General features: G+C 44.2%; 2 protein-coding genes across 2 annotated transcripts in view; one reads left to right on the forward strand and one right to left on the reverse strand.

Annotated features, from left to right (window-relative positions):
* Window positions 1-3,798, forward strand: part of slf1 (SMC5-SMC6 complex localization factor 1) — a 30,760-nt gene extending 26,962 nt beyond the window's left edge. Inside the window, exon 18 of the mRNA XM_070904976.1 lies at window positions 3,272-3,798. Coding sequence (XP_070761077.1) covers window positions 3,272-3,768 — 497 coding nt within the window. The 3' untranslated portion in view covers window positions 3,769-3,798. The remainder of the gene's footprint in view (window positions 1-3,271) is intronic.
* Window positions 3,799-7,803: 4,005 nt separating this feature from the next.
* mctp1a (multiple C2 domains, transmembrane 1a) overlaps window positions 7,804-26,363 on the reverse strand; it is a 127,894-nt gene continuing 109,334 nt past the window's right edge. Inside the window, exons 18-22 of the mRNA XM_070903624.1 lie at window positions 24,954-25,052; window positions 16,331-16,440; window positions 15,490-15,599; window positions 15,134-15,231; window positions 7,804-7,875 (exon numbers count right to left, since the gene is read on the reverse strand). Coding sequence (XP_070759725.1) covers window positions 7,804-7,875; window positions 15,134-15,231; window positions 15,490-15,599; window positions 16,331-16,440; window positions 24,954-25,052 — 489 coding nt within the window. The remainder of the gene's footprint in view (window positions 7,876-15,133; window positions 15,232-15,489; window positions 15,600-16,330; window positions 16,441-24,953; window positions 25,053-26,363) is intronic.

Below are 26,363 nucleotides of genomic sequence, written 5' to 3' on the forward strand. Positions count from 1 at the left end.
AGTCAAGCAGGTAAAGAGGCAGATGTGACAAACAGCAGACAGCACGCCTCGGCACACACCGTGAGCTTTCAGGCAGACAGATCTACAATCAAACACACAGCCACACAGTCAGTCGTGGAGGCTTTCAGGCAAGCCGAGCCCAGGGCCGTGCTGCAGGGGCCCTCTCCTCCTCACACCAGTGTCATCCCTCTGGTTGGGGCCCCGTCTGTCAGCCGGGTTTGACATGATGACTTTGGGAGGGGGGGTGCTGGAAAAAAGCAGAGCTTTCCGATTTTGCATTTTTCCCTTGTTGCTGATGATGTGCATCTTGTGCGTGAGCGAACAGAGCTGTTGTTCAGACATGACAGAGAGAAAGCCTGAAGAGACGGCGGTAGGTTGGATTGGAGAAAAAGCACTGGAGCAGATTGCTGTTATTTTAGTTTGGGTGGAATTTTTGTTTCATAGTCATTTCCGATTTTCACAAGAGCAGAGTAAAAGGGAAAAGTTTTTCTGTGGGTCACTGTGCATTTACAACACAAGTGCAATGAGATTTTCTATTGTTTGACTACAAGTCAGATTCCCAATAATAACTGTGTTGTCAAAGTGCTGCTTTGTGTGGTGCTTTATGCTTCAATTATCCATATTTCTGTTTACATATCTCTGCTGCTACAACAAGCCATTTTCCCCCCATGAGAGGAGAACATTCTCCATTTAAGTGATGCATGGAATTCATGCATGTCAAGACTGGTGTAATTTATACATTTAGTATATGTACATACACTTGATATATATGTATTCCATGCACATATTTGAGTATTTTTAATTTGTCCCTGTATTGTGCCAGCTGCAGAAAAGTACTGCTGAAAGGAGGAGTATGAGGTAGGGGTCCTCCAATTTTACTTTTCTTATTCTTCTTTTTCGTGGCCCAGTTTTATAAGCCCCTTGCAGTGGTCAGTCCAAGGCTGGTCCCCTCAAACCGTGGCACAGACTAGGACGCATTGCGAAGAAAAACAGCCCTGGTCTTCAAAAGCCATCCCACCTTTTTTTAGAGCTCATCCAGAAGGGACAAACATGGATCAATTTTCCAGCAGACATGACACTGCGTGTTCCTGTGTCTGTATGGGGTACTATAGTAGTGTTTTTTTGTTCAAATCCACATTCTGGTGGACCTGACCCTCTCTGCTATGCGTCACGCCATGGTTGGCTTCACCCATTACAGCCCCTCCTACTGGATGAGCGTAACAGCGAGGACAGCTTGTTATAGAAACCTGGTGATTATGACCTGCTGTGAACAACCTCACTCTCTCTCTCTCGCACAAACGCTCGTCTCCCTCCCCTCTGCCTTTCTCTTGTGGCCACTTTGATCAAATCTGTGCTCTTACGTCCTTGACTGCTGCCCCCGATGCCTGACCCCTGCATTTGAAATTTCCCCGCTTATGTAAAAGTTTATGTAGATTAATGCCACAATTTATGCAGATTCAGTTTTTGCCACTCAGGCTTGAAGCACTAAAAGGTAGATGAGCGCTGACCTTCCCCACTAACAGCTACGTGAGCTCTCGCCGATTATCTCATCACTGCTGCACACAGTGTTAGTTCTGTGGCAGACAGAGAGATGGAGAGCAATTTCAGAATTCATTCAGTTCCATTTTTAACTTTTTTTTTTAACAGTGTCATTTAAAACAAGGCTGTCTTTTTCGTCAAAATGGCATTTGGGAGGCTTAGTAAGTGTGGTTTATGTCACAATGTACCCCACTTGCACACATGATTGTCCCTCCTTTATAACATCGTGCTTCCCGCAGCCCCGCAGTGTCTGTCAAACAGAAACAACTGCCAGCCGCGGTATCAAGCAGCCGCCTGTGTGTCACGCCAAGCCTCCACAGAGCCGTAAACTCGCAAGTGGCAGCAGCATTGCCGAGGTTGAACAGTCAAGTGCCATCAAGAGCAGTTTGCCATAGAAATGGGTCTATCTGAAAGCAAACAAAGGGCTCACACTTGACTCGACCTGCTTCATGTGGGCTAAGTGCGCACGGGCCTGTCTGACACTGGAAAATGGCTTTCAGTCTGAACAGACGAAGCAGAAGAGTACAGAGAGGAGACGGTAAACGTCCCCGTTACAACTTTCCTGGGAAAAGAAAGTGTTACATTCAGCTGTGATGTTTGGATGTAGTGAAGCAGGGCTGAAAGGGTGAAGTCAAGGTCACTGGAGAGGTTTTCAATGTATAGATACAGTATTTGTATTTGCTGTAGTCTTAACATTGATGTGTCTCATCTGCCTCTTTCAGTTAAAGAATATTAAAGATCTTCATTGAAACTTCAAGCCTAGACACAGTATTTGTAGCGCAGTCACAATTTATTTTGATTAACGCAACTTTGCTGCTGTAAATCATCCTCACAAAGCTCTCATTCACATCTCTCTATGAAGAGTGAACTTTTAGCAGCACAATTTTCTGATGTCACAGTCGAGGTCTGTTGCGAGCTCGTCACCCCCAAGTAGCTCCTCTGTGTTGCTACCACTGATGATAGCGATGAGCTCGCTAACAGCATCACATCAAAAAAGCTAACAGGAAAGCAGAGCTTCCGTCAGGTCACTAACCCTCTGCGCCTTTTTACACAAACACAAAGTGACCCGCCAGTCACACAGTTAAGACAAGGTGTCAGCTGAAGTTAGTGCTGAAGTGAGCTAAAAGCCCTGGCTGGCACTGAGGCCCAGTGGGAAGACAGCTGTCCACTTGACTGTGTGTGTGTGTGTGTGTGTGTGTGTGTGTGTGTGTGTGTGTGTGTGTGTGTGTGTGTGTGTGTGTGTGTGTGTGTGTGTGTGTGAATACACAACTGAATACATGATGCACGCTTGTCCTTGCACTTTCATGCGGAGCGTTGTCTTACTTCAATAGAGCCATTCACAGATCCTCTTAAAAACACTCTGTCTTTGTTCAATATTGATGAAGTGTTCGGTGCTATCAGAACAAACTTTGGTTGATTTGAGTGTTTTTTGTTCTGTAGCACAATTTTGAAAAAAATACTCCCCTGTTAAAGGTATCAAAAGTACATTATTTACAGGCAAACATTTGCAGTCACGCTTCTGGCAGGTTGTTTCCTCTTGCTGCAGCATTTTGACCCATGCATTCAATCTTTTTAAGTGCAGTAATGTCATTGTGGAAATGCAAGCTTTCGTGTGCATTATGTGCCACACCTGCGAGGAGCCCGCAGTAGCCTTGAGTTGTGATTGAAATGACTGTAATCATAGTAAGTAAAGGTTGTGTGATCTGATCCTGTATATCTCTGCCCCCTCCAGGCTCAGCTCTCCTGCAACAGAAAGATGGAGACGGGCGGACTGCACTGGATCTGGTCTCTGCAGCAAGTCAGAGGGAGGAGCTCCTCCACAGCTCGCAGGTCGGAGACTCAGCCCTGAGAAACAAAGTGACTGAGGTCTTGAACCTGCCCCTCCTGGAGGTGGGATCCTCTCTGCTGGCCCACCTCATTTTCTCCTACCAGCAAGAGAAGGGCTTGTCCGGCCTCATGCAGCCCAGCGACAAATCCCACAGCATGGGCTTCAAGCTGGTCCGGGCCCTGAAAGCACACTCCCTCCAAAAAGTGATTTTGGGCTGGACCGACCAGCGGGCAGTGAGGCTGGTGGAGGATGCAGAGACACTGTTGGAGTTCGGCAGAGGGAGGTACCTGGGGCAGGTGTCTCAGGCAGTGAAAGAGTGCAAACGAGAGAATACACTGTTCCTAATGGAGATACTGGAGAATCTTAAGTCTCGGGGAGAAGCTCTAGTGGCTGACCTGTGACATATGATCAATGGACAACACACCAAAAAAAGACTTGAACTTCTGATTGAAATGTTAACAAAAGGGTATCTGTGTCAGTTATATCTATCTATAACTCTTTATAATATAATCATACAATTTACCAAGGCCTTAAAATGACTGCACAGGCAACAAACACTGTCTGGCCTTCTGTGCATGAATGTTTCCAAAATATAATGTGGCATCTCCTGTCTTCCCAATCATGTAAATGGGTTAGCATGTGCTAGCTGTGCGTTGCTTTCTACAGAGAAACCATTTTCTATTTTTGGTTATAAGAACAACATGGTTTGGATATATTTCACTACCCTGTTTAATATATGTCCCTGAAAAATGTATTTATGTTGAATGTTCTGAGCTGCATTGTATACTGTTACTACCTCAAGTTCTTATTTTGTACAGCCACATTTCTTAATGTTCAAATAGATTTCTTTCCATATGTAAATAATTATTTATACCAAAATAAATAAATAACTTGAGTGGTATTTTATACTGATAAATCAGGAGGAAATGTCTACTGCAGTGTAAGGCTGAAAGGTGCCCTAACAATAGGAGTGGGCTTCGTGTGGGGGCCACAGTGACGGAGAGTAAAACCAGTTCTCACAGAAGTCATCCTGGTTTGAGATGCTCAAGGCACTGATGTGCACTCGGGGTCTTAGCCACACAGACAGCAGTGAGGAATGAGCCACTTCCTGAAGCTGAACATGAATGAAGAGAGGGGCTTAGGCCTGCTTGTTGGAATGGGTCGAGTGGGCGATGGAGCAGCGGTGGTAAGGAGAGGGGGGATTTTAACCTGAAATGTGAACGCAATTGGTATTTGAGACTGAGATGAATGGCCTTATACTCCCTTTGCTGCTACCAGTGTTGGCTTAAAAATGAGATTGTTGATGTGGAAAACAAATTTTGGAATAACCCAGACACTCTGAAGATGATAAAAAATATTTAATCTCGTGTTTTTCTCTCTCTTTTTTTTTTTCAAAATAAGCAACATACATCAGATGCATTTCATTTCTCAAACCAGAAATATACATAATATTTTCTCTCACCCCTACTGACCAACCCATGTCTCAGCTCTTTATTCCGTTCCTGAAATGTCATTGGTCAGAACTGGGCACATGAAGATGCTGCTTCACAGGCAGGCAACATTGCAGGCGGAAAAAGACAGAGCTTAGAAAATGAGACAGGCATACACTTACTTTATAATATCATCACCAGACCATCAACAGGCATACTGTATAAAATACAAACATAAATTAATAAGTAGTTAGTTGTGTGCAGAATTATTTAAAAAATAAATAGTATCATTTCAACTTGGTGCAAATAAAAGTGCTTTTTTTTCTTTACAGCTGTCAGTCTGATACATTCCTCTATATAATGTATTTTCTCTACATCATAAAAACACTTTGGTTTGCTTGCAAACAGCCAAAACTTAATAATAAATGACAAAAAGATAAGAAACGGTATTTGGATGCAATACCACACAATAGTCACCACAATTTGCTGTAAAATAACTACATACAGTAGTAGACACATACATATCGGGTATTCAAACAGTCCCTTCAGGCATTATAAAAAGCCATCCTTCACGAGCCACGGAGTGTGTTTGTTGAGGACGCTATAATCAGTCTGCGACGCTGCTCTTGGGGGACAGTCTGTTATTGTCTTTCAAGTGGATTCCTCAAAGCAACAAAACAAAATCAATGGCCCTCTGGAGTGACAGATCCAAGCCTGTTGATATTTAAGCATGGAGATGGATGGGTAAAGAGGGATGGAGCAGGACAGGGTAGAGGCGAAGGCAAGCAGACAGGCAGGGTGAGAGCATGACAAAATGGCTGAAGAGAGCTCTAGTTGCGGTGGAGAGGGGGTTTAGAGTGATAAAGACAGACAAAGAGACAGATAGACAGACGAACAGACAGACAAAGGGGGGAGAAGGAACAAAAAGATGGAGAAGGGGGAGATAGATGGAGGCAGGGATCAGTAGGATGAGAGGAGACCTCCTCAAATGTAGCCTGAGCTGTGATCTTTCAACAGATGCTCAGCAAGAAGCCCAGGAGACCATCCCTTCAGACAGGGTCGCAACCCCGCTCACTGACGAATGAGAGAACCGCAGAGAGAGCAAACGGAGAGAAGCATGATGGGAAGAGGGTCTGAAATAGCATAAAACACACACACACACACACATCCCTCCCTGACATCTCAGGCCTAAGTCCCCTCAGAGCCTTGTCTTGTCACACAGCGACTTGCTGCTCATCTAGCTGACGGCCTTCTACACCAGCAAACTCCACACCAAATAACAGCTGGCAATTCTGCTGCACCACACACACGTGTGCTTTTACATGCTGAAACACACACCAGCTGAATCTACGCATCAGTCTACAGCTGGAGGGGAGATACAATTGTAACACGCACCAAGGCTGAGAAAAGCAACATGTCTTTGATTGCATAAACGTGTATACGCAAACACTCTTACATACACAGTTCACATACACAAGCCTCTGTCTCTGGAAAGACAGATCAAAGTTGAGCTGGGGCACAGGAGGTGGGGCAGATGGAAAGGGCGGCCAGCCTGGGGCACAGCATCACAGAGAGCATGTTTGTGTGAGTGTGTGTGCGCCTGAGAGGGAGAGAATGTGCCTGCTCAAATGGGATGTTATGCTTTCATCTGTGTGCAAGTAGGTACAGTACGTGTACGCAAGATCTCTTAAAGAAGCAGTGTGATCACGTGAGAGGTTTTTGTGTGTGTGTCTGCATGCATGCTTGTGTGCGTGTGAATGCTTTCGTGTGTGGCCGCCGAGGCAAACACACGGGGAGATGAGGGAAAGGAGACCAGCCTTTCAAACAAGATTAGGGCTGTGGCTGCCTAAAGGCCCGCCTGCCTGGCGACACTCTGCATAGACTGGGTGACATCTATATTAACACCACGACAGCAGAAGGCCCAGTCTGCTGCGCCTCCTGACAGACAGACACACAGACGAGGTGTCTCGCTGATTGACTGACTGGACTTTGACATGTTTAAGGGGTTAAACGAGGCTACAGCTAAATCATCTGCACATTTAGTCGTGGTAAAGGTTTGGGGCATAACACCAACTGTGTAATACTCAACCGTGTTGTTCTTTTTTCCTCTGGGCATTATTTAATGATGATTATATAACCACAATCTATTTTAAGAAGAACAGACTCACTGTACTTAAAAATAATACCACTGTCCACTGTGGTATTATTGTTTTTTGAGTCAAATCTTGAAAAAAAGCTAATTTGGCCATTGTATTAAAGCACTGACAGATACCACCACAAGCCTTCAGCCTGTTGGTCCAGTTTTGCGTTTGTGTAGAAGGACGTATCTGGAGGCTACCACCATAATTGCTAATCAACTTGGCTGGCTGAGTTAAGCGGAAAAAATCCAAATTACTACCAGTGAACATAACATCATTACCACATCCAAGAGGGGAAGAAAACGGGATACTTCAGTACAAAAACAATTAGAAAACATGAACATATTACCAAAATCATTTAATATATAACTACAATATGAGCTAAAAAAAGTTTAAAGTCTATTGCAGAGTGATAATACAGAATGTTAGTATAAGGCTTGTATTTTGATAAACACGAACGCACTGAGAATGTCTTTTTGGGACGGTGAGTATAAATGTTAAAACTCGTTTTACTCTTTGTGTGACACTTGTGGCAAGCAATTGGACAGAGTCCTCCGAGCTGTCAGAGTGACGGAGAGAAGAAAGGAGGAGAGTGGCTCACACGGCTGAGAAAAAAAGGTCATCCCATAAGAATAATTCAAGAGATTTCTTGTACTTGTACAAAAATTACACTTCAGGAAACTGTACTGTACATTATGAGTAATTAAAGACAGAAAAAAAGGTTTAAGAGGAGAAAATAGGAAAGAATAAAGGAAGGATAGTTGAGTCGAGCAGGTCCAGAGCCGTCTTCCTCTGCTCCTCAGCGTCCAGTAATAGACTACGAGAAGAAAAGTGGAGAAGAGAGGAGTTGGTGGGCGGACACAGTCATCTACCCGGGGTTGTTTTTCTTCCTTTTATTTGGACTGGGATTGGGATCCAGTTTCAGCTCTCGGTACTGCACCTGTTAAAACACACAGAAACACACACGCAGGCGTGCACGCACACACACATACACACAACACACACCACCCGGTCAGGTGGAAAGAGCAAAGGATGCTTGAATAGCACAGAAACCCTCCAGAGGCTCTCTGAGTCCAGCTGTGTGGAACAGTGGCCTCAGGGAAGGGATTACACACTGATTACAACACACACACACACACACACACACACACACACACACACACACAAACACACACACACACACACACACACACACACACAATCCATGTACACTGTTCAAATCTCCAAATACACTCGTGCACTTGTGCTTGCACACAAATATACACGTACACACATACTTCCACAGATGTGGGACAGTGGCCTCAGGGAAGGGATCACACAAACAAACAGAGAACAGGGCAAGGCCTCATGGGAAAGCTTGGAGAGACAACAGAGTCATCTCAGCATGGCAAGATGGTGAGGAGAGAAAGGGCAGAGAGATGGAAAGGAGACAGAAGGTAGAAAAAAACGCACTGTAAGCCTTTCAAAACTAAAGCTTGTGCTCAGCTGGTAGCTATAGTTACTACAGTATCAACACATTACTGATCCCTAATGTTCATTCGAAAACTATCTACTATCTCTTTTACCAAACAAGCACACTGGAGATTTTCACTGTGTTTGCATCATTCACGGAACAAAAAAACAACAATGTACAATCTCTTCTACATCTCTGTCCACTGCTGTTAGCCATCAGAGAGCAGTCTGTCTACGTGGAGCTTTTCCTTCTTCTCAATAATGAGTAGACAGTAGAGCAGACCTGATCTGATGAGGCTCCTTTCTCCTTGCAGACAGGTGGAGGATCTGTCAGCCTTTAGGTACAGAACAGCATCATCAGCTTGGAGTGTTTTATAACTTGACTTAAACCGGCTCAGCTACAGACAAGTGGAGGAAAGGAGGAAAGTTTCCTTCATTTAACTAAAAAAACAAGGAAACACCTCAACATTGACACTTTAGATGAAGACATCACACAGCACTATGTGTGCATACACCCCAAAAACAAGAAAGCCCCCCACCAAGACAATCTTAATGCCATTTTGATAATCCAGCACATAATCCTCATAAAACCACAACGTATAATTTTTACACTTGGTTTTTGTACAGATTGGTTTCTGTTCCTTGTCTTGATGCTAAGCTAAGCTAAGCGTCACCTGGCTGTAACTTCATATTTAATGGACACATATGAGAGTGGTATCCATCTTCTCATCTATGTCATTGCAAGAAAGTGAATAAGTGATTTGTCAAAACTATTCCTTTAATCCTATAATTTACAAAGACTATAACATAAATGACTACTTTTACAGCATCACTAAAAACGTAACACATATTAGTGGCACATTACAATCACTTCAGAATAAGTTCAGCATCATCACTGTCACCTATTTCTCCCAAACAGAACTAAATCCCACTTCATGTGATGCTTTGCAAAGATGGTGAGCAGAGCTTAGAAAGAAACTCTCTTATATGATGGACACTCAATACGTAACAGCATCACAGTGGCTGAGCGTCAACAACCAGAGACTGTCACTCTGGCAGTCTCTCACTTTCAGATGTACACACACTTGTGCATGCACACACAAATACAGTCGCTAGCCTAGACAGATTCAAGACACTGACAAGCACTAGCCACTGAATCAGAATACTAATAGAAAAAAAAAAAACTTGACTTAACAGTCACAGCACCAAAGAGCCAGTATCGTCTGTGGGATCCTTCCGAGGCTGATGTACTGTAGGCTACTCTGCCTGTCTGACTGACTGACACGCTCTCTGATTCTCCAGGCAGACAACAAACTGACGTCAATATGGTTTCTCTGTTCTGTCTCATGGTGGGTCTGTCTGCTGTGGACGGGAACAGCAGCGTCTCTCAGCGCTGGCTAGGAACGAGTCTTTATCATCCATCCTCTACTGGTTCCCACTGCCGCTTCAATGACGCCTCCCAGTATCCTCTGCTTGCAATGTGCAAATATGAGATGCAAAGAAACGTGTGTGTGTGCTCAGTAATGAAGACACATGCATACACATATGAATACCAACAAAGAAACACAACACACTGCCACTCCTGTATCATTAAAATCCCATACAAATCCACACATTGTGCACACACACATACAGTGGGGTATTTCGGTTCCCCAGTCTCACAGTGGTGGTCAACAATGTCTCGTTCAGGTGCTTACAGCATGGTTAGGCCAGCATGTGTTTCTCTCTACGCCTCACTAGGCAGCCAGACTGCACTGATTCTGATATGGATACTCCTCACTGTCCACAAGGCAAACTAACATCCTACCAAAACAGCTGTACAAACACAACCCGTTTGTCGGATACAGTGAGAGAGAAGACAGATTAGGAGAAAGTCTGAAAGGTGACGGGGAAATAATACAGGTGGAGAAAACAAGGGAAGAAAAAGAACGATGGGAAGCGATGATAAAGAAGGGGACAGAAATAGACAGAAAGATTGAGGGAGAGAGGAAGGGCAGAGAGCGGGACAAACCAACAAAGGGAACAGGAGAGAAAACAAAGAGAGTGAAGAAGACACTGGGTGAGAAAGAGGGAGATCTGTGGACACTCGGGTGATGACAGATACTGTTCTCGTGTGGGTGTGGATCCTTTTATAGCCCTGCCAACTAAAGCAGACAACGGAGCAAAAACCCACGGGACAGACAGGGGTTTATATGGCCCCATCTGTGTGTGTGTGTGTGTGTGTATGTGTGTATGTGTGTGCGTGTGTGTGTACAGTGGTAGTTTCGTTAGGGGACCATGACAGTCATGGCAGAGTGCCCACATTGACTGCAATCAATGACAGTGGTGAGTGAATGGTTGAATGATTTAATTCACTCATGAGTGAAGGAGCAACAGCACATCTGCATGTAGCATAGTTACACGGACATAGAATATCTGTTAATATCAAATAACTGCGAGAAAATTCAGGTAAAAATCCACCTTTATCAAAATGTTTCTCCATATGCAGCTCATTCTCACTCATTGTTTGCTGCACGCTTCAAGCAAGGATCCAAAAGTAGGACAGGTACTGTACGGGATCACTGGCTGTTAGTGGTCCCATTATACGGCCAAACGCCTACAGCAGCAAAATGGAACAGGCAATTTAATTCTGCGCGTTGACATTCCTGTCCAAACAAAACTCTTTGTGAGTGCAGACAAACAAAGAAAAGTTTGCATGTCAGTAGAAAGTAGGGTTTTGTTTCTCATGAAGAACAGCGAAGGGGATCGACAAAAAGAAAGGGTGCAGGAAAAAAAACAATATCTCAATCAAACAGGAGTTTTCTCTGTGAAGAGCTGCCAGCCAAGAGGAATGGGGCTCATGCGTCACAGGTTCAATTCCACCTTACAGGTGACAGGCCTGCCTAATGCTATACCCTTGGCTCCCCCGCTCACCTCACCTAATAACACACACACACACACACACACAGTCACTGAACCAATGCAGACAACAAGAGCTAGTTAAGTCAAAAAACAAGAAGAGGCAGAGGAGGCGAGGAGAAAGTGGGACGTTAGCAAAATAAAAGGAACCGGAATTGGGTGAAAGTAAAAAGTGTGGTAATGCGGCGAGCACATAAGCAATTTGGTAGCGCGAGTGGGGAGCTTAAAGGGAACATCGACAGGAGAGGCAGTGGGTAAAGACCCAGCGCGGCTCAAAGGCTGCTCCACCCTCGCTCCTCTCCTCTCCTCTCCCAAATGTTGACAGTACAAGTGCAAAACAGGCTTTGAAGTGTGCTCCGCTGAAGGGGCGCCGTGTAGCGTGCATCGTGCTTCGTTTAACGGTGTTACCCACAAAAGCATCCTGGGACCTGCTCCTCTCTCTCTCTCTCTCACTGTCTCTCATTCTCTCTCTCCCTCTCACATTGCACCTTTGACAGTGTTTCGATGATGCCAGTGGGGGCAGACAGACAAGGCGAAACCAAGGTGGGTGACAGGGAGCAAAAAAAAGGCAAATAGGCAAGTAAATAAATGAAGTCAAGAAAGGCAAGGGAGCAACATTTTAATGATACTATGTTATTCTGTTTTCCAGGCCTTTCCAGAGAGCACAAACCTCGGTGGGTTTCATCTCATGTGACGCCTAATGGAGCATAAGGGTTATTAAATGTTTCCAGGGAAATACTATTGTGTATAGTTCACACATCTGCAGATCGGAGGATTCAGCACTCACATCTATTGTTTGGGAAGAAAAGGCATGTCAAGGTGACATAAACCAGCAAGCAAAAAAATGACAAAGTAAGGAAAGTTTTGCCTATTAGCTGCTGTGGCACGACACATACTGAATAGTGACTAATTGGCTACTTGCAGTGAAATGTTTAAATTTGTCAAAAACAAAAGTGGTGAAGGACAGAGACACCTCTGGAGTAAGTGATGGCATCTGGCAACATTTCAACCTTTAACTATCCTGCCTTTGACCCTTGTATGTCCAATGAGGTTTCATCCCCAACATAAATGTTGTCTAAAAATATTAACCCAACTCCCCACTGCTCATTAAACGCTAAATTGGAATTCATGCTTATTTTTGTACTGGGGGTTTGATCCAGCTCCTTTACACCGATCATAAAGGACCACTTGGCATGCTAATTGCCTTGGCCCTACTTATGCACTCCCTAGCTCACATGGCTAATGGTGTCATAAAACATACTAGTGCACTGACACCTCCCAAACGCCAGGTAGGGAATACTCAGCACTATAAAGGTGCTCAGTTTGGCCTCGTTTAAGACGACATGAAGGATTCTCTGATAATGACCGTAACGATGGCTTACGCTGGTAAAGGATCCAAACCAGATTCAAGAAACTGTTGCTCAGAGAGGGACAGTGACTCGCACACACGCACTGCATACCATGCCAGCCTTTAACATCGCTGCTCACAGAGGGACATAATGATTTAAGTAAACTGCTCAGGTGGTAAAAAGGTAACTCTGCCTGTAGCGGCTTCCATGCACCACTGGGGATTTCGTTTTTAAAGGGTGTTTGACAGTGCTGTTAGGGGCCCAGTGTCATTGATTTAAAGGTACTAAAGTACCTTCCGTTAGTGTTGTTGCTGCTAAATGCAAAGTTTCTTGCACACTATAAAGAGAAATGAAAGATGAGATAACTATGAGAGTCTACAAGCTGTTTCACAGTTGCTGTGCTGCTGTACAGCTCCATAAGTTATGATGGACGGTGGCCCAGTGTGGATGCCCTTTGTTTATAAAGTCATTAGAACCTCATCAGTTCTGGCTGCACTGAAGCACCTCCAAATGATGCGGAACACTACACAGAAACACCCCCAACCCACCTCACATGCACTACTGCTGGGAGAGCATGTGTGTGTGTGATTATGTATGTGTGTTAGGTCACACCGGTGCCCTGAAATAGCACTTCATTAGTCATCCAGGGTATCAGGCGTAGTCGGCCCTTGTCCCAATGCCAGTGGGTGCCATGGACACGTGCCCGTGAGGGGACGCTCCATTTGGACCCCAGCACCTCTACGCATCATCCGAGAGCCTAGAGGGCTTAATCCCCGCAGACGGCTTTGACCCAGTGAGGGGAGGGCAGGCAATGAGGTGAACCCACCACCGCAGGCAGCGGCGGGACGCACCGCAGAGCAGAACGTTCTGGTCTGTTTTTAGCCAACGACCGCCGAGCAGGGTGGCTTCGCAGAAAAATTAACCTTTGGATTCAGTGCAAAAATGATCAGTGCAGGTCTCAGTTCTTCATCAGCTGACTGAGCAATGGATGTAAATTTCAATGACCTTCTCTTATTGATAGAAGTCTACCCTGCCCTAAATAATCAAATAGTAACCTCTAACGATCAATCAATTCTAAATGTACTTTCTGTCCTCACTCCTCCACCCGTTTCTCTATTTCCATCCCCATCTTTCCTCCCCTGAAATCTATTCTTACCCCTCTCCCTTGGTCTTTCACCCTCATTACTCCGTAAGCGTCCAAACTGTCAGTGAAACCTGGCAACAATTACCATTCCAACAGCTGCAGCAATAACCGTTACAGTAGCACTTACAGTATAACTTATACAGGAGGCACAACTCCAGCAGCATGGGCACCAGACCAGAGCAGCATGTCTGCCCCCACCTTCCTAGCCAGCAGTCCCTCATTAGGGGCCTTGTAAAGGCCTCATACCTGCCGGGGCTGGGCCCCTTCACTGCTCCGTTCCTCCAGGCTCCAGGTGTGTAAGGTGGCTGCACTTCACCAGAGGGGACAGCTTGGGCTCATTTAAGCCGATGGCTACCTGCCTTGTGCCTAGTGCTGCAGCAGGGCCCAGTAAACCATGAAACTGTAAAACTGCACGGGGGCCGAAAGGGGGAGAACACCGGGGGCTGGCAGGGGTGTGTAGGCCAGCAAGGATTATGACCCTGTAAAGATGAAAGAAGTTGTGGGCAACAAGCGATCAAAGAGGAAGTGTGTCAGCGCTGATGTGGCAGGGGATTGGTCGTATCAGAGGCCCCGGGTCGTTCAGCCTCAGCCTGCATGTGTGGATCTGTGCGTTCATGTGCGTGTGTATTGAACTCAGCACAGCAGGGTTTAACGGCCACAGCGGACACCATCGGTGCTGGATAACACAACGACTTTCACAAGCTGCCGCTTAATTGCAGTTTAAACTGCACTTCGTCCTGAGCAGCACAGCACGTTACAGTTAACATACACACACATACACAGACAAACACATCTACACACCTATACTTTACCTAACGAAGCATCTGTAGTCTTCAGCCACAAAGTTAATCTGATCTCACGGTTAATGTAGAAGCAAAACCACATGGGGCTGGTTAACTGTTGGTTTACACTCTGTTCCAATTACTAGCATACCTGGGAAACAACAGCTAACTGTAATTGTGTGTGAGTGTATGTGTATGGAGTCAATCAACCTAGTTATATGCTGGGCACTAAACTCACTTAACCTCGTTATCCTATTACACAGCTCCAGCTATGTATGTGGAAATTGAATTTAACTAGGAAGCTATTAATAGGAAAACACAGAAACGACTCTGAAACAATTAGATTAGATGTCTGCGTGGCTAAAACAATGGATAGTCAGTTCACCCTACATGAAAAGTGCAACAGTGAGGAGCCAACGGCTGAGAGGAGGAAAAAGAAAGAAAACAGACAGAGTTAGAGCGAGAGGAGATAATAAAAGGAGCCCTAACCCTTGCCCATGTCTGGAACTGACAGATGTGTTGTCAAAAAGATATAAAAGATGAGACAAAGATGAAAGTGGAAAGTTCACCCACCACTTGTACATCTGAGGGCAGTCTGGACAGAAAGTCTAGCAGCTCATTGTTGTCAATGGTGTACGGGTCTCGCAGCTTCTTGGTGAATTTATTCACCCCTGTAGAGAGAGAGAAATGGCCGGGGCAGGCAGGGTAGTGTTGGGAAAGAGAGGTGGACATCAGCACATACTGTATGTGGTACAAGTTGTCAAAGCCTTTAAGGTTGTTGCAAAGTTTGCAAATGTGAACTCTGACTGTGCGTTGCGTTGCTCTGCCACAGGTTTACATATAGACTATATTAATCTACCTTTTAAATTGAATTACTTAGACTCACAGTACATGTAAATAACCATTACAAAACGTTGACATTAGCTCACCCCAGGCTAGCACAATGTATCTTAGAGGGATGAAGTAGAGGATGGTGGTGGCCACTCCGAGAGCCACAATGGCCAGCCAGCTTAAGAAAGGCACAGTCCAGTTAAATGTGCTGCAAAGAGAGGAGGAAAAAAGGGACTGTAAAAAATGAGGAGACATGGCAAAGCTCAGTCCAGCTAAACATGCCGAGAAAGAGTAGAGAGGAGAGTCAGGGAGGACATTTTAATACTTTTCAACCCAAACAAGCTGATCTGGATGCCCCTACACTACAAGTTCATCACTGGAGCTGCACAGAAGGAAATAACTTCACCCAAAGTCTTACAGGTCAGCATTGCAGGGTGAAAATGGGCTATAACTCAATACAGTTCACATCATATAATCAGTAAAATGCTCTTAACTTTACAAAAACTAAGGTCACAAATGTTTCAGTTTGATTTAAAATGTGTTTACCTGTAACTGAAGAAGGGACCTGTAGCCTGACTCTTTTTCTTTTACTACAGCTTTTAATCAAAACAAAATTCCTCGCCTTCCCTTTGCTTTGTGTGAGGGCGCCTGTGTATACAGGAGTGTACAGTACATACATGGTTTTGTGTTTTGTGTGCAGTGATGTGTGTTTAATCAGTTAAGAGGTCATTCAGGGTTAAGTGAGATGGACATGAAGACAGACAACCTGTGTGTTTGTCTCGCTGGCAGTGTTTCCGGAGAGCAGCATTGAGTTATACTCAGTTAGGCTGAAAAGGAGAAGCGGGGCAACCTGGCATCGCAGAAAAAAAACACACTGGGACGTGCGGAGCAGAGCAGAGTGGAGCGGGCCGGGTGCCGAGGAGCGGGCTTACGACTCACTTCTTTATCCTCTCGCCATAGGAGGCCACTTCATCCAGAGCATTCTGCACGCTGATGCACACGTCCTGAATGGCATAAAGCTTGTTCATGAAGCCCTTTCTCTCCGAGTCCTGCAAGAGGACAGATAGAGATGTAGGCGAGGGAGAAAGAAAGCGAGGGTGAGGGAGGAAGAGATGGAGAGAGCCAGTGAAGCGAGGGGAGGAGAGAGAGAGGAGAGAGAAGATAGAGGCTGGGAACAGGCATCTTTGTGAAAACAATACATTTTAAATAGCGTCAAAGATTTGGAGTGGGGAGCCAAATCACCGGATATCCTGCATAAACTGACGGAGTGCTTTCATTCCAGTCAGTAATAGAGATATAAAGTCAGCAGAACAAATCAAAATGTTTTCCTCTTTACAAAAGCTCACACGGGAAAATTTGAATATGTGAATAGAAAGGCAGAATGAAACTGAAAGCCAAATGGATACATCAATCTTTGGGCCCTCTTTCTCTCTCTTTCTCTCTGCTGCTGCTGCCAAGACAGCTAGGAAGAGCGGGCAGAGCCCTCTTTTGTTCTGCTGGCTGGCACACTGTGATGATGTCACCAGCCGTGACATCATTATCATCCTTATTAACGCCGTCACCCACCATGAAGAGCTCTTCCTTTTCAACTTTTGATGGTTGAGAACTCGAGAAAATACTGTGAGGAGGGGGGAGGACCACAAACTGGGCAGGCAATCTAAAATCTACAATCCCCCCTCTCTTACTGAAACAAAGTGAAGAAGTTAAGAAGTCATGCAACAGTCAACGAGCTGCCTGCTGACTGACTGGCAGGCATGGACAGGATGGATCTGGACAGAATGAGGTGACAGAGAGTGATCGAGAGCCGTTGGCTGAGTGAGGACATCAACACGCAGACTGGTTGCGGCTCAGTGTGATTGGTGGGCATGCTTGGGGAGACAAAAGGGGGGGGGGGCATAACAAGAAGAGGACTGTCTATTATCAGAAGATGGATATAAGAGTGTCCAGTGGTACCATCATGTGTGGTCAGTTTACAGTGTGGCAATAGCAGGGAGGAGAAGACTTTCATATTTCATATAATATCATCCAGTTCCAGTACGTTACCACACCGGCACGCAGACAACTCAAAAAATGATTTTCTTTGCCAATGTAGTGACAAAGCTGTTTGAAGACTATAAAATGGACAAAAAAAGGTGAAGCTTAAGTTTAAGAGAAACCAAAAGATTATAGCATAACCCTACATGGCCAGCACACACTTTTTTGTTTGAGAAAAAGCATATATAGCAACGGCTGTGTTATTAATGAAGATGGATGGACATTGTTAGATTAGAGAAGTGAAACTGAGTAATCCTTATCATTATACCCAAAGAGGACAGTGAAGCAGTCAAAGACCTCCAAGACCCCAGAGGCCTTTACCACATTTCTCTCCTTGAGGCCAGCCCCCCCACCTCACCACAACCCTCCCATTGAGACCCCCACCCCTCCTCTCCGACCCGAAACCCACCTTCTTCTTTTTACTCTCCATCCAGGATCAGATAATGTGAAAAATGAACCATGGAGCAGTCAGGGAGACCACATGGCCTCCCCAGCAAAACCACACAAGACAAATAGATATAATTAGACAGCGTCCCTGGGTTATTTTTCTTCACAAATATTTTACAAGACTCCCTTTCTTTCTTCCTCTCTCTCTCCTCCTCTTCTCAGTCCTTTTCTCAGCGTCCATCTGTTTTTCATTGCTCGCTCAAACAAATCTCAGAACGCAGGGTCTATTGTGCTGGGCTGGGTTAGGCCGAGCCGGGCCGGGCTGGGCCGGGTCAGGCTGTTTTATTTTCGGGCCCAGACTCAGGGGAGAGTGTTTGAGGGCCAGGGGAGTGGTGTGAGAGAGCGGGCGGGGGTGGAGAGGATAGGTCAGAGGTCATCGGAGTATAAACCATTGCCACATGCCCCTCGGACTGCGGTCTGACTCGTATTTCCTGTCTTCAAACACGGCTCGGGGAGGCGGGAGGTAGCAATAACACAGAGGGCCACGGAGAACCTTGTTTTCCCAGCTTCCCCGCACACTGCGCACATATGGAGCCAGGCAACCTGTTCTTACAATGGAACCTAATATGCACACAAACACAGACACACACACACACACTCCCTACGGCTATTAGATAAGGTTGATCTGTGCACCTGGTCTTGCTGTGTGACTCTACAAATGATATTATATCCCGACAAAGATTAGACGACCATGGCCGTTGACTTCTAAAAGCAGTTTCTTTCTTTACTGAGCAAGTTTGTTTTAGACTGCAATGTCATCACTGATAGAAAGGGAATTGATAGAGAAAGATGAGGAGAGAGACGTGGCATTCACACATCACAGTCAAGGTTAAAGGAAGCTTTCTGTTGATTTAGATATTTAACAAAATGGTGAAATGTTTGAATCAGAGAGGTGAGCTTTCTAAGGCGCATTTACATGTCCTCAAGAATGGAGCCATCACTAGTATAATAAGTTAAATCAAGGACTCAGTTTTGTCATGCTTTAGAGGGTCTAAGGATAGAGGGTGCTGCATTCTGAAAAGACTGTAAAGCCTCTTGAGGCAAATTTGTAACATTGGGCTGTATAAATAAAATTGACTTTGTGTGGTTTTATGAGGAATGTGTGTGTGCATGTGTGTCAAACCCTAGCTCACATGTGATATGTGATGAGAACATGGTTTTCCAGCCCCAACCAGCTTCTAGTCTCACTCAGGAGGAGGATCAGGGTCTTTACAGGAGAATCTGGGCCGGTATTTCCATCTGTCTCTTCCTGTGTCAGTCAGGGAGACTAAGTGGGTTTGTTTGGAGACCTGAAGGCAAGGCTAATAAAATGAACTCTGTGAGGCCTCTCGCTTTGACTTGGCTACAGTTGCAAGTCACGTTAATGCTCAAAGTATGCTATAAATCCCAGCACCTCTGACAACAGTGTTCTGACGGATGATGCTGCATGGCTGGAATCAATTCAAACAAACAGTGTTATAAGCCTGCCTAATGAGTTTAGCATCATGATTCATAATAGACTGTAACTGTAGGTTAATCTGCAACACGTTACGCTGACATGTTACAGTAACTGCCAGCTCAGTCTGTGTAATACAAATTGTCACTGCAGTTGTTCATTCTTAACAATTTCATTTACTGTAAGACAGGTCTGGATCTATGCAGATATGACATGTACACTTTCTGTCAGGTGCACACATTTGTCCGTATATTAAGTATAGTACAGTACAGTACATACACCACTATGAGCAATGTCATTAACTGCACTTAAAAAATAAAGTAAATCTGATTCTGAGATTACCTTAATACATACTACATTCAATGCAAACCAAATGCTTCATACAGAGGATGCAAAATGATTGCATTTATAGTACAGTAGGAGCAGTAACGTAAAATGAAAACTAAATATATGCAAGAATATTAAAACACCGAATTTAATTTAGAATCCCCAGTTGACAGAATATATAAGAGGAGAGAATACATACTGTTTTAATTAACATTTTGAATGCCCATGACCATCAGTACTCCAGCTAATGCAAAACATCAGTAATGTGTGTCTCTGGAACGCATACTCCAGAGTCTCTATTTAATATAAATACAAAGGAATCTTGAGACCTTTACATACAACTCTGTCATTATTATTCATTCTCTTTGTCTTTTCCTGTGTGATGGTCTAAAATAATTTGTTTTATAATCTACTGTATAGCAAAGAGTCAGGGCCACTCAGAGCATGCTGTGAGTTCAGGGCAAAGTCAGAAGACCTGCATACTACTGTGCATTCAGTGCAAAACTGCATTGAGACAATCTGTTTATGCCGCGCATGAAATGTTTCTATGTGCAGAAGAAACTCTTTGACATCAATTAACTCTCATCAGGTTGGCAGCAGAAATATTTAGTGAGTCGGTGTCCTTTGTTGGCAGAGAGTTGTTTTAATTGCATGCATGCCGTTTAAAGACAATAAATGCATCTTTTGTGGTTATGTCCAAAGTTTGCATCATTGTTTGGATGTGTGGAGTGTGATGTGAAATCTCAGCCAAACACCCATCAGTTCAGCATCGAGCCACCCTGTGTACGGGTGTGTGGAGTGGGCTGCATCACGGGAGTGCTCCCATCAGGGAAGACAAGAGGCGGGAAGGCTCGTTAAAGTGATGTGAGCTGTTTGCACGCGTTAAGGAGAAACAACCCTCAGTGACACCAGAGAGAGCCCAGGGACACACACGCTCTCACACACACATGCATAGAAACAGCAAAGTCAGGCTAACCACATTGCACTTGCTGGTAAATTGTGGTAAACAAATGTGGTAAACTCCTTGAAACACTTGATTAAATATTTAACAAAGGAAAGATGCACAATGCCTCTGTGTACTCGACTGCTCCATTTCTCTTTCAGAGAGATAGCATCATGGCAGAGCACATCTAAATGCAAAAGTGCAAAGTGAGCAGTTGTAAACTTTGCAAAGACAGTTTGTTCTTCACTGACCCAAGGCCTAGAGCTAAACAAGAGAGAGGTCACTGAGGACTTAGCCTATAACGATGGACTCAAATATCTGTCCTATATCTACTGGGTGGAAATAGAGAGAGCCATTTGAGACTGTTTTAACCTCCGATCACATTGTTCTCCCTGCTGGGTTACACCATAAAAATGATAAACCTAACTGTTATAATGTAGCAGCATATATCCCATCACACCACAAAATGAGTCTGAACCACAAGTGGCTGCTGCTCATCGCTGCTGTGCTAAAATTGCACCTGTTTTCCTTTGTTTTTCTTTTTGCCTCTCTCACTCAGGCAGCACAGTAAAAATTGAAATGTCATATAAAACGTGACAGGATGCTAATATGTGGCTCCCAGAGGGCATCTGAAAGCGTTCTTGTTGATTTTGTAACTGCAGAGGGAGTCGGCATCCCTCCCATTTCCACCCCAGGAAAAACGGGAAAAAAAACAACCCAAAAAAAACAGTGAAAAGTTGAGCAAGTTGAGGAATGCTTCAGGGGTGACACAAATTCAATTTCCAAAGCCTGTGCAAGAATTAGGAATGACAGAATAATAAATAGCGCATACAATTAGCATCTACTGTATACTTAAAACTTGATGTGTTGCTATCTCTCTGAAAAATCTAATATGGATAAAAGTAAATAATGATTTTGTACCTATAAACACGATATTTGGCTGTGCTGAATTTTTGACTTAATGCAGTTAAATACATATAAAAATAATCTAGATAGGAGAGGAGGCTTTCATTGACATGATGGCTTGTTTCTAAAATGAACCAAGCAAGTATGTGTATAGTAGGTAAATTGCAAAATGCTCCAAAAAGTCTGGATATGATCAAAGATATTCTAACAGGTGATAGGTCATAATTTGTAGTACTGCATTCTTGTTCATCAGCACGATGATTTTGTATTGCATATTGTCATGAAAACTGGCAACGTCATATTTTTTCATTTGTTCAAAGGGAAATGTTTTTCCAGATATAGTAAAAAATCTAATAATTTCTTATGATGGACATTTTTGGCAGCATGGAGGACTTTTTATGTCATGTTGACCATTTAAATAGTTCAGCTCCTAAAACAGAGGCACATTACGTAAGCCAATAACTGCCCTTAAAATGAAAACTAATATGTTTCATTGGTGTCTATTCCAAGTATTACCAACTCCTCTGGGGAGCCACGAGTCACAGATTTTTACCCACTGGGACTTAAGAGAGGCCCCTAAGGGGAAAAAAAAAAAAAAAAAAAACTTGGGAACCCAGTGGCCTAGAAGAACATCTCCACTCTGTCAGGAAATGACAACAAGACGAGACAAAGGCCCTGCGACTGGCCTCAGATACCACCATGCAACCTGGCACATCGCCAGCGCCACATGAAAGAAGCAGATGTTCCTTTTTTTTTTTTTTTTGAGGCTGAAGTTTTAATAAATAATGTATCCCATACAACAACTAATCCATGAGCGAATGTGGGGAATACATCTCTATTTCCCTCCCTCTCTTTTTATCATAAACACATAAATATCTGTTTAACTAGGGTGTTGAGATGCGCTGCACGTCCTCCTGGCCCTCATCAAGCGACTCGCACACACAAAGGCCACGTTAGGATGTGAAGGGGCGTCCCACTCCCATAGGCCCAAATGAATGAATGTGCGGAAAGCGTGTATATGTGTATTTTCTTTGAGAATATGAGCGTGTGCTGCGGGTTGCTCCCGCAAAGCCAAAGTCAAACTCCAGTTACGACTATCAGCTGAAGGTGGACCAGGCAGACACAACGCTCTCTAGTGCTAATTAGTCTCTTCACCCAGCCTAGTCCCATAGCGAGGATAAATATACACATATGTAAAAGAGAGGGGAAAGAGAGGGATAGAGGGAGAAAGAGAAAGAGGGAATATAAAGGGTGGTAACTGTAGTGACTTATTTTCAGTTTGACCTCTGCTTCCTTTCCTAAAGAGAAAGGTTTCTGGTGTTATGAGTGTGCGTTTGTGTGCTCGTCTCTAATGTGTCTGGGTGGCAGGAGGTTGTTTGCCACTGATCATCTTTACCCATCTCCCCCTGGGGCTTCTCATCACCTACACCACCCCAGCCACTCCATCAGACTCAAGGTCGGGCGCACACACACACACACACACACACACACACACACACACAAATGACTACCACCCCACAACTTCTGCGCTTGATCACTTCCCCTTCCTCGTCTCCTGCTGAACGCCACCCGACCCCCGCCCAACCCTGCACCCCCAGCCTGCCCAATTCTCCCCCACTTTGCCTCACCTCTGCTCCCCTGCTCCTGCTCTCTCCTTCCCCTGTCCTTCCTAGCATCCAGCCTGGCAGTTTGTGATGAATGGGACAACATTACTCTTGTCCTCTGTTGGCCTGGTTTAGCTGCTCCAGCCCATCTCCCCCCCATCTGTCTGTCTGTCAGTCTGTCTATCTGTTTGTCTGACTCGGTCTCTCTGTCTGGGTTGGCTTAAAACATATGCTACTGCACAATCTAAACTCTGGATTAATTTGTTTTGGCTGATGAAGGTACAAATTAGGTAATTAGGTTAGAGAGGAAATGTATTTTTAAGACACATATAGGCTTTTTTGATTCTAGTATGTACCTATTCTATTCAGCTAATTAAGATTTTTTACTACGCAACATAACATTCTTTTTTCATTAATGAAATCATATCTTACTCTTGTTCGGGTTAAATTACATCTGATTCATCACCTAGGTCTGTAAAGCTCTTGCTAACTTTGGCGTACCTTAAATTACATATTCATGTTCAGAGACACAGGCAAGAGAAACAGCTGTAACATCCACTGTTTTAAACTTTGTTTTGGAAGAAAAAAAACACACAGAGCGAGAGTGCATCGCTATGAAGTGAAGGGATCACGTCTTCAAAAAAGTAAATAAAATATGCATCCTCTCTGTGCTCATTACAGATTTATGATTCTTGTTAAAAGAAAAGGTGGCGGCTGCCTTCTAACATGTCTGACTTTCAAATTCAGACGACACTGCTGTCAAGTGTTGTGCTCCACATTCTGTCCAATGAGAGACCGGGAGGGCTGAGTGTGTGCCATCTTCAACATCCTATTTGGTGAGAGTCTCGAAGAGAGTTACTTTGGGTGAATGAGAACACAGAAGAACTCCTCACCTACAGTGCAACGAGAGCTCGTCGTAATCCTTTGATGCATAGTTCATCAGTCAAAAAGTTCAGTTGGTTCAGCCGCTTGTGTGTATGTGATTCAGAACAATAACAGTTGGGGGAGTAGACATTGCTGCATTAGGCATAATGAGCACTGGGATTTGCTCCAGCAATATGAAATAGTTTTGCTGTTTCTGTAGCAACTTTTAAGAAAGAGTGCTCACAAGCGCATTCAAATCACCCCACCACCCACAAGCGCACACACACATGCACACATGCACACACGTAGACACACTCAAGGCTCTGAAACTCATTAGAAAATTAGTTTGTTAGGTGCTTATTATCAGTGACTTAGGGGTCATAAAGTGCGAAAACAATCATTATTTATGAGAGGAATGTAATTAGTGTTTTTTTTTATTAAATCTGAATCTAAAAAGTCTACCTTTGGCAAAAACAAACAAACAAACAAACAAACAAAAAAATACACTAAAACACTCTGTGGGGGGATTTTATTCCCTTATGGCCCCTCTCGCACTGATTATACCCAAAACGAAAACACTCGAGTCACTCCCAATGTCACCTTTCAGTACCCTGGAGCCAAAAGTCCAACCAGCAAAACATAGTTAACACACCGTCACACCCCAATCTACAGCTGTCACCTTGCAGTGTGACAGGTCTACAGAGCTACAGGGAAGTCACACAAAAAGACGGGAGCAGCCTTCCATGCTTGAGCCCCATTAGCTCCCCCTTCACCTTAAAGAGCAGGCAGAGGCGGAGGCCTCGAGGTCGGGTTGGGTTGCGGGCTAAACGTGCAGTGCGTGGGTGTTGATTGAGACGTGGACAGGGGACAGGTACTGTACACAAACCCCGACAGGACGGCAGACAGAGGCCGCCGGACAGACGATGAGCTAAATAGGAAACCGGAAGACAGCGACACATATAATCAGAAGTCAGTGCCAGAGCCACACACATGCCCACTTACCACCATTGCTCGTATCCACTCAAAGTGCCAGGAAGCCAACATATCCTCGAGGATATGGTTTTTATCACGGCTGTCCTCCCAGGGGCCTGGTTTAGGGTCCTTGTGGATAGATTACAGTGAGATTTTCTCTTTACAACCCAGAGAAATTAAGGTGAAAGGGTTAAAGAAAAAAATGTGGATGTTTTACAATTGGGGTCTTATAGTTGATATTTTGGCCAATATAACTAGGCTGTACCCTGTAGGTAAGAATAACATTGTTCTCACTAAATGCACTGCAGAGATTGTAAACATAAGCACTGCACTGGAAACAGCTTTAGCCATGCAATGCAGAGGAGAGTCATAATTCATTTTTTTTTCTGTACTCACCTTTGTTTAGACTTCAAAATAGCTGCATTTGACAGTTGTTCAGTTCAGTTCTTTATTGTCCCACTGGGGTAAATTCGGCTTGGATTAAACTGGTTTAATTTAAACTGATTTCTATTTCCTTATATTGTAAAGCTATCACCAGAGGAGCACCCGTGTCTATAATCTCTACAATGACAGTGGTGAGTATTCTGTAAGTTGTGTTAACCTATAGGTATACTGTCCAAAACTACAAAAAAAGACCCACAGTACAAAAAAACACACACACACAAAATTGAGATGAAATGAAACTAAATTTGATTAAAAAAAGTAAAAGTGTTAAGAGTATGGCAGAGAGTCAGAGAATGAAGGAGAAATGAGAGAAAGCAAAAGCCAAAGCAAGAGATATGTATCTGGAGGGAACAGAGATAGTGAGAGATGATCCACCTGATGTACGTGTGTGACAAAGAGGAAAAACAAACAAACAATGCAATGTATTTTGCATAGAGAGACAATACCCCTCCATGCCTCTTTCACCCTCCTTTTTGTTTTCATTCCTCCCTCTATTAGCAAAACATGATTAAAATGCAGTTCCTACCAGCGTCTCTGCTGAACAACGCAAAAAGAAAAGAAAAGAAAAAAAAAAAAGACAGTGAGATGGGAAGAAAAATGAAGCGGAAAAGTCAAAAGCATCTTTTACAGCGTGACGCTTTTCATCCTTCACAGGCGGCGAGAAGAAAAGAACACAGACATTCAAACTTTTTTCTCTTCCCCTCTCTCCCTCTTTCTCTCTCTCTCCCATTCTCCTCAGCAGCCGAAAGCCCCCCCTGATACCTGAGGACAACCCCACTGCATCACAAGCTCAATGGCCTCCCCAAAACAACATTTCAGTCACACTTTTCTTTTCAGAGCATTGATATAATTCCCAGTGCTCTCTTTAGTCCAATTACATTACGCCATGTTGCTATCTGAGCGATCGGCGCAGTGCAGTGACTGGGACTGAGAGAGGAGTGCAGAGGCTTGGGAAGGTGCTGCAGAGCTCCATATGCTATCTGGAGATAAGTCCGA

The sequence above is a fragment of the Enoplosus armatus genome, chromosome 4, assembly GCF_043641665.1.
Source record: "Enoplosus armatus isolate fEnoArm2 chromosome 4, fEnoArm2.hap1, whole genome shotgun sequence".
NCBI classification, from domain to species: domain Eukaryota; kingdom Metazoa; phylum Chordata; class Actinopteri; order Centrarchiformes; family Enoplosidae; genus Enoplosus; species Enoplosus armatus.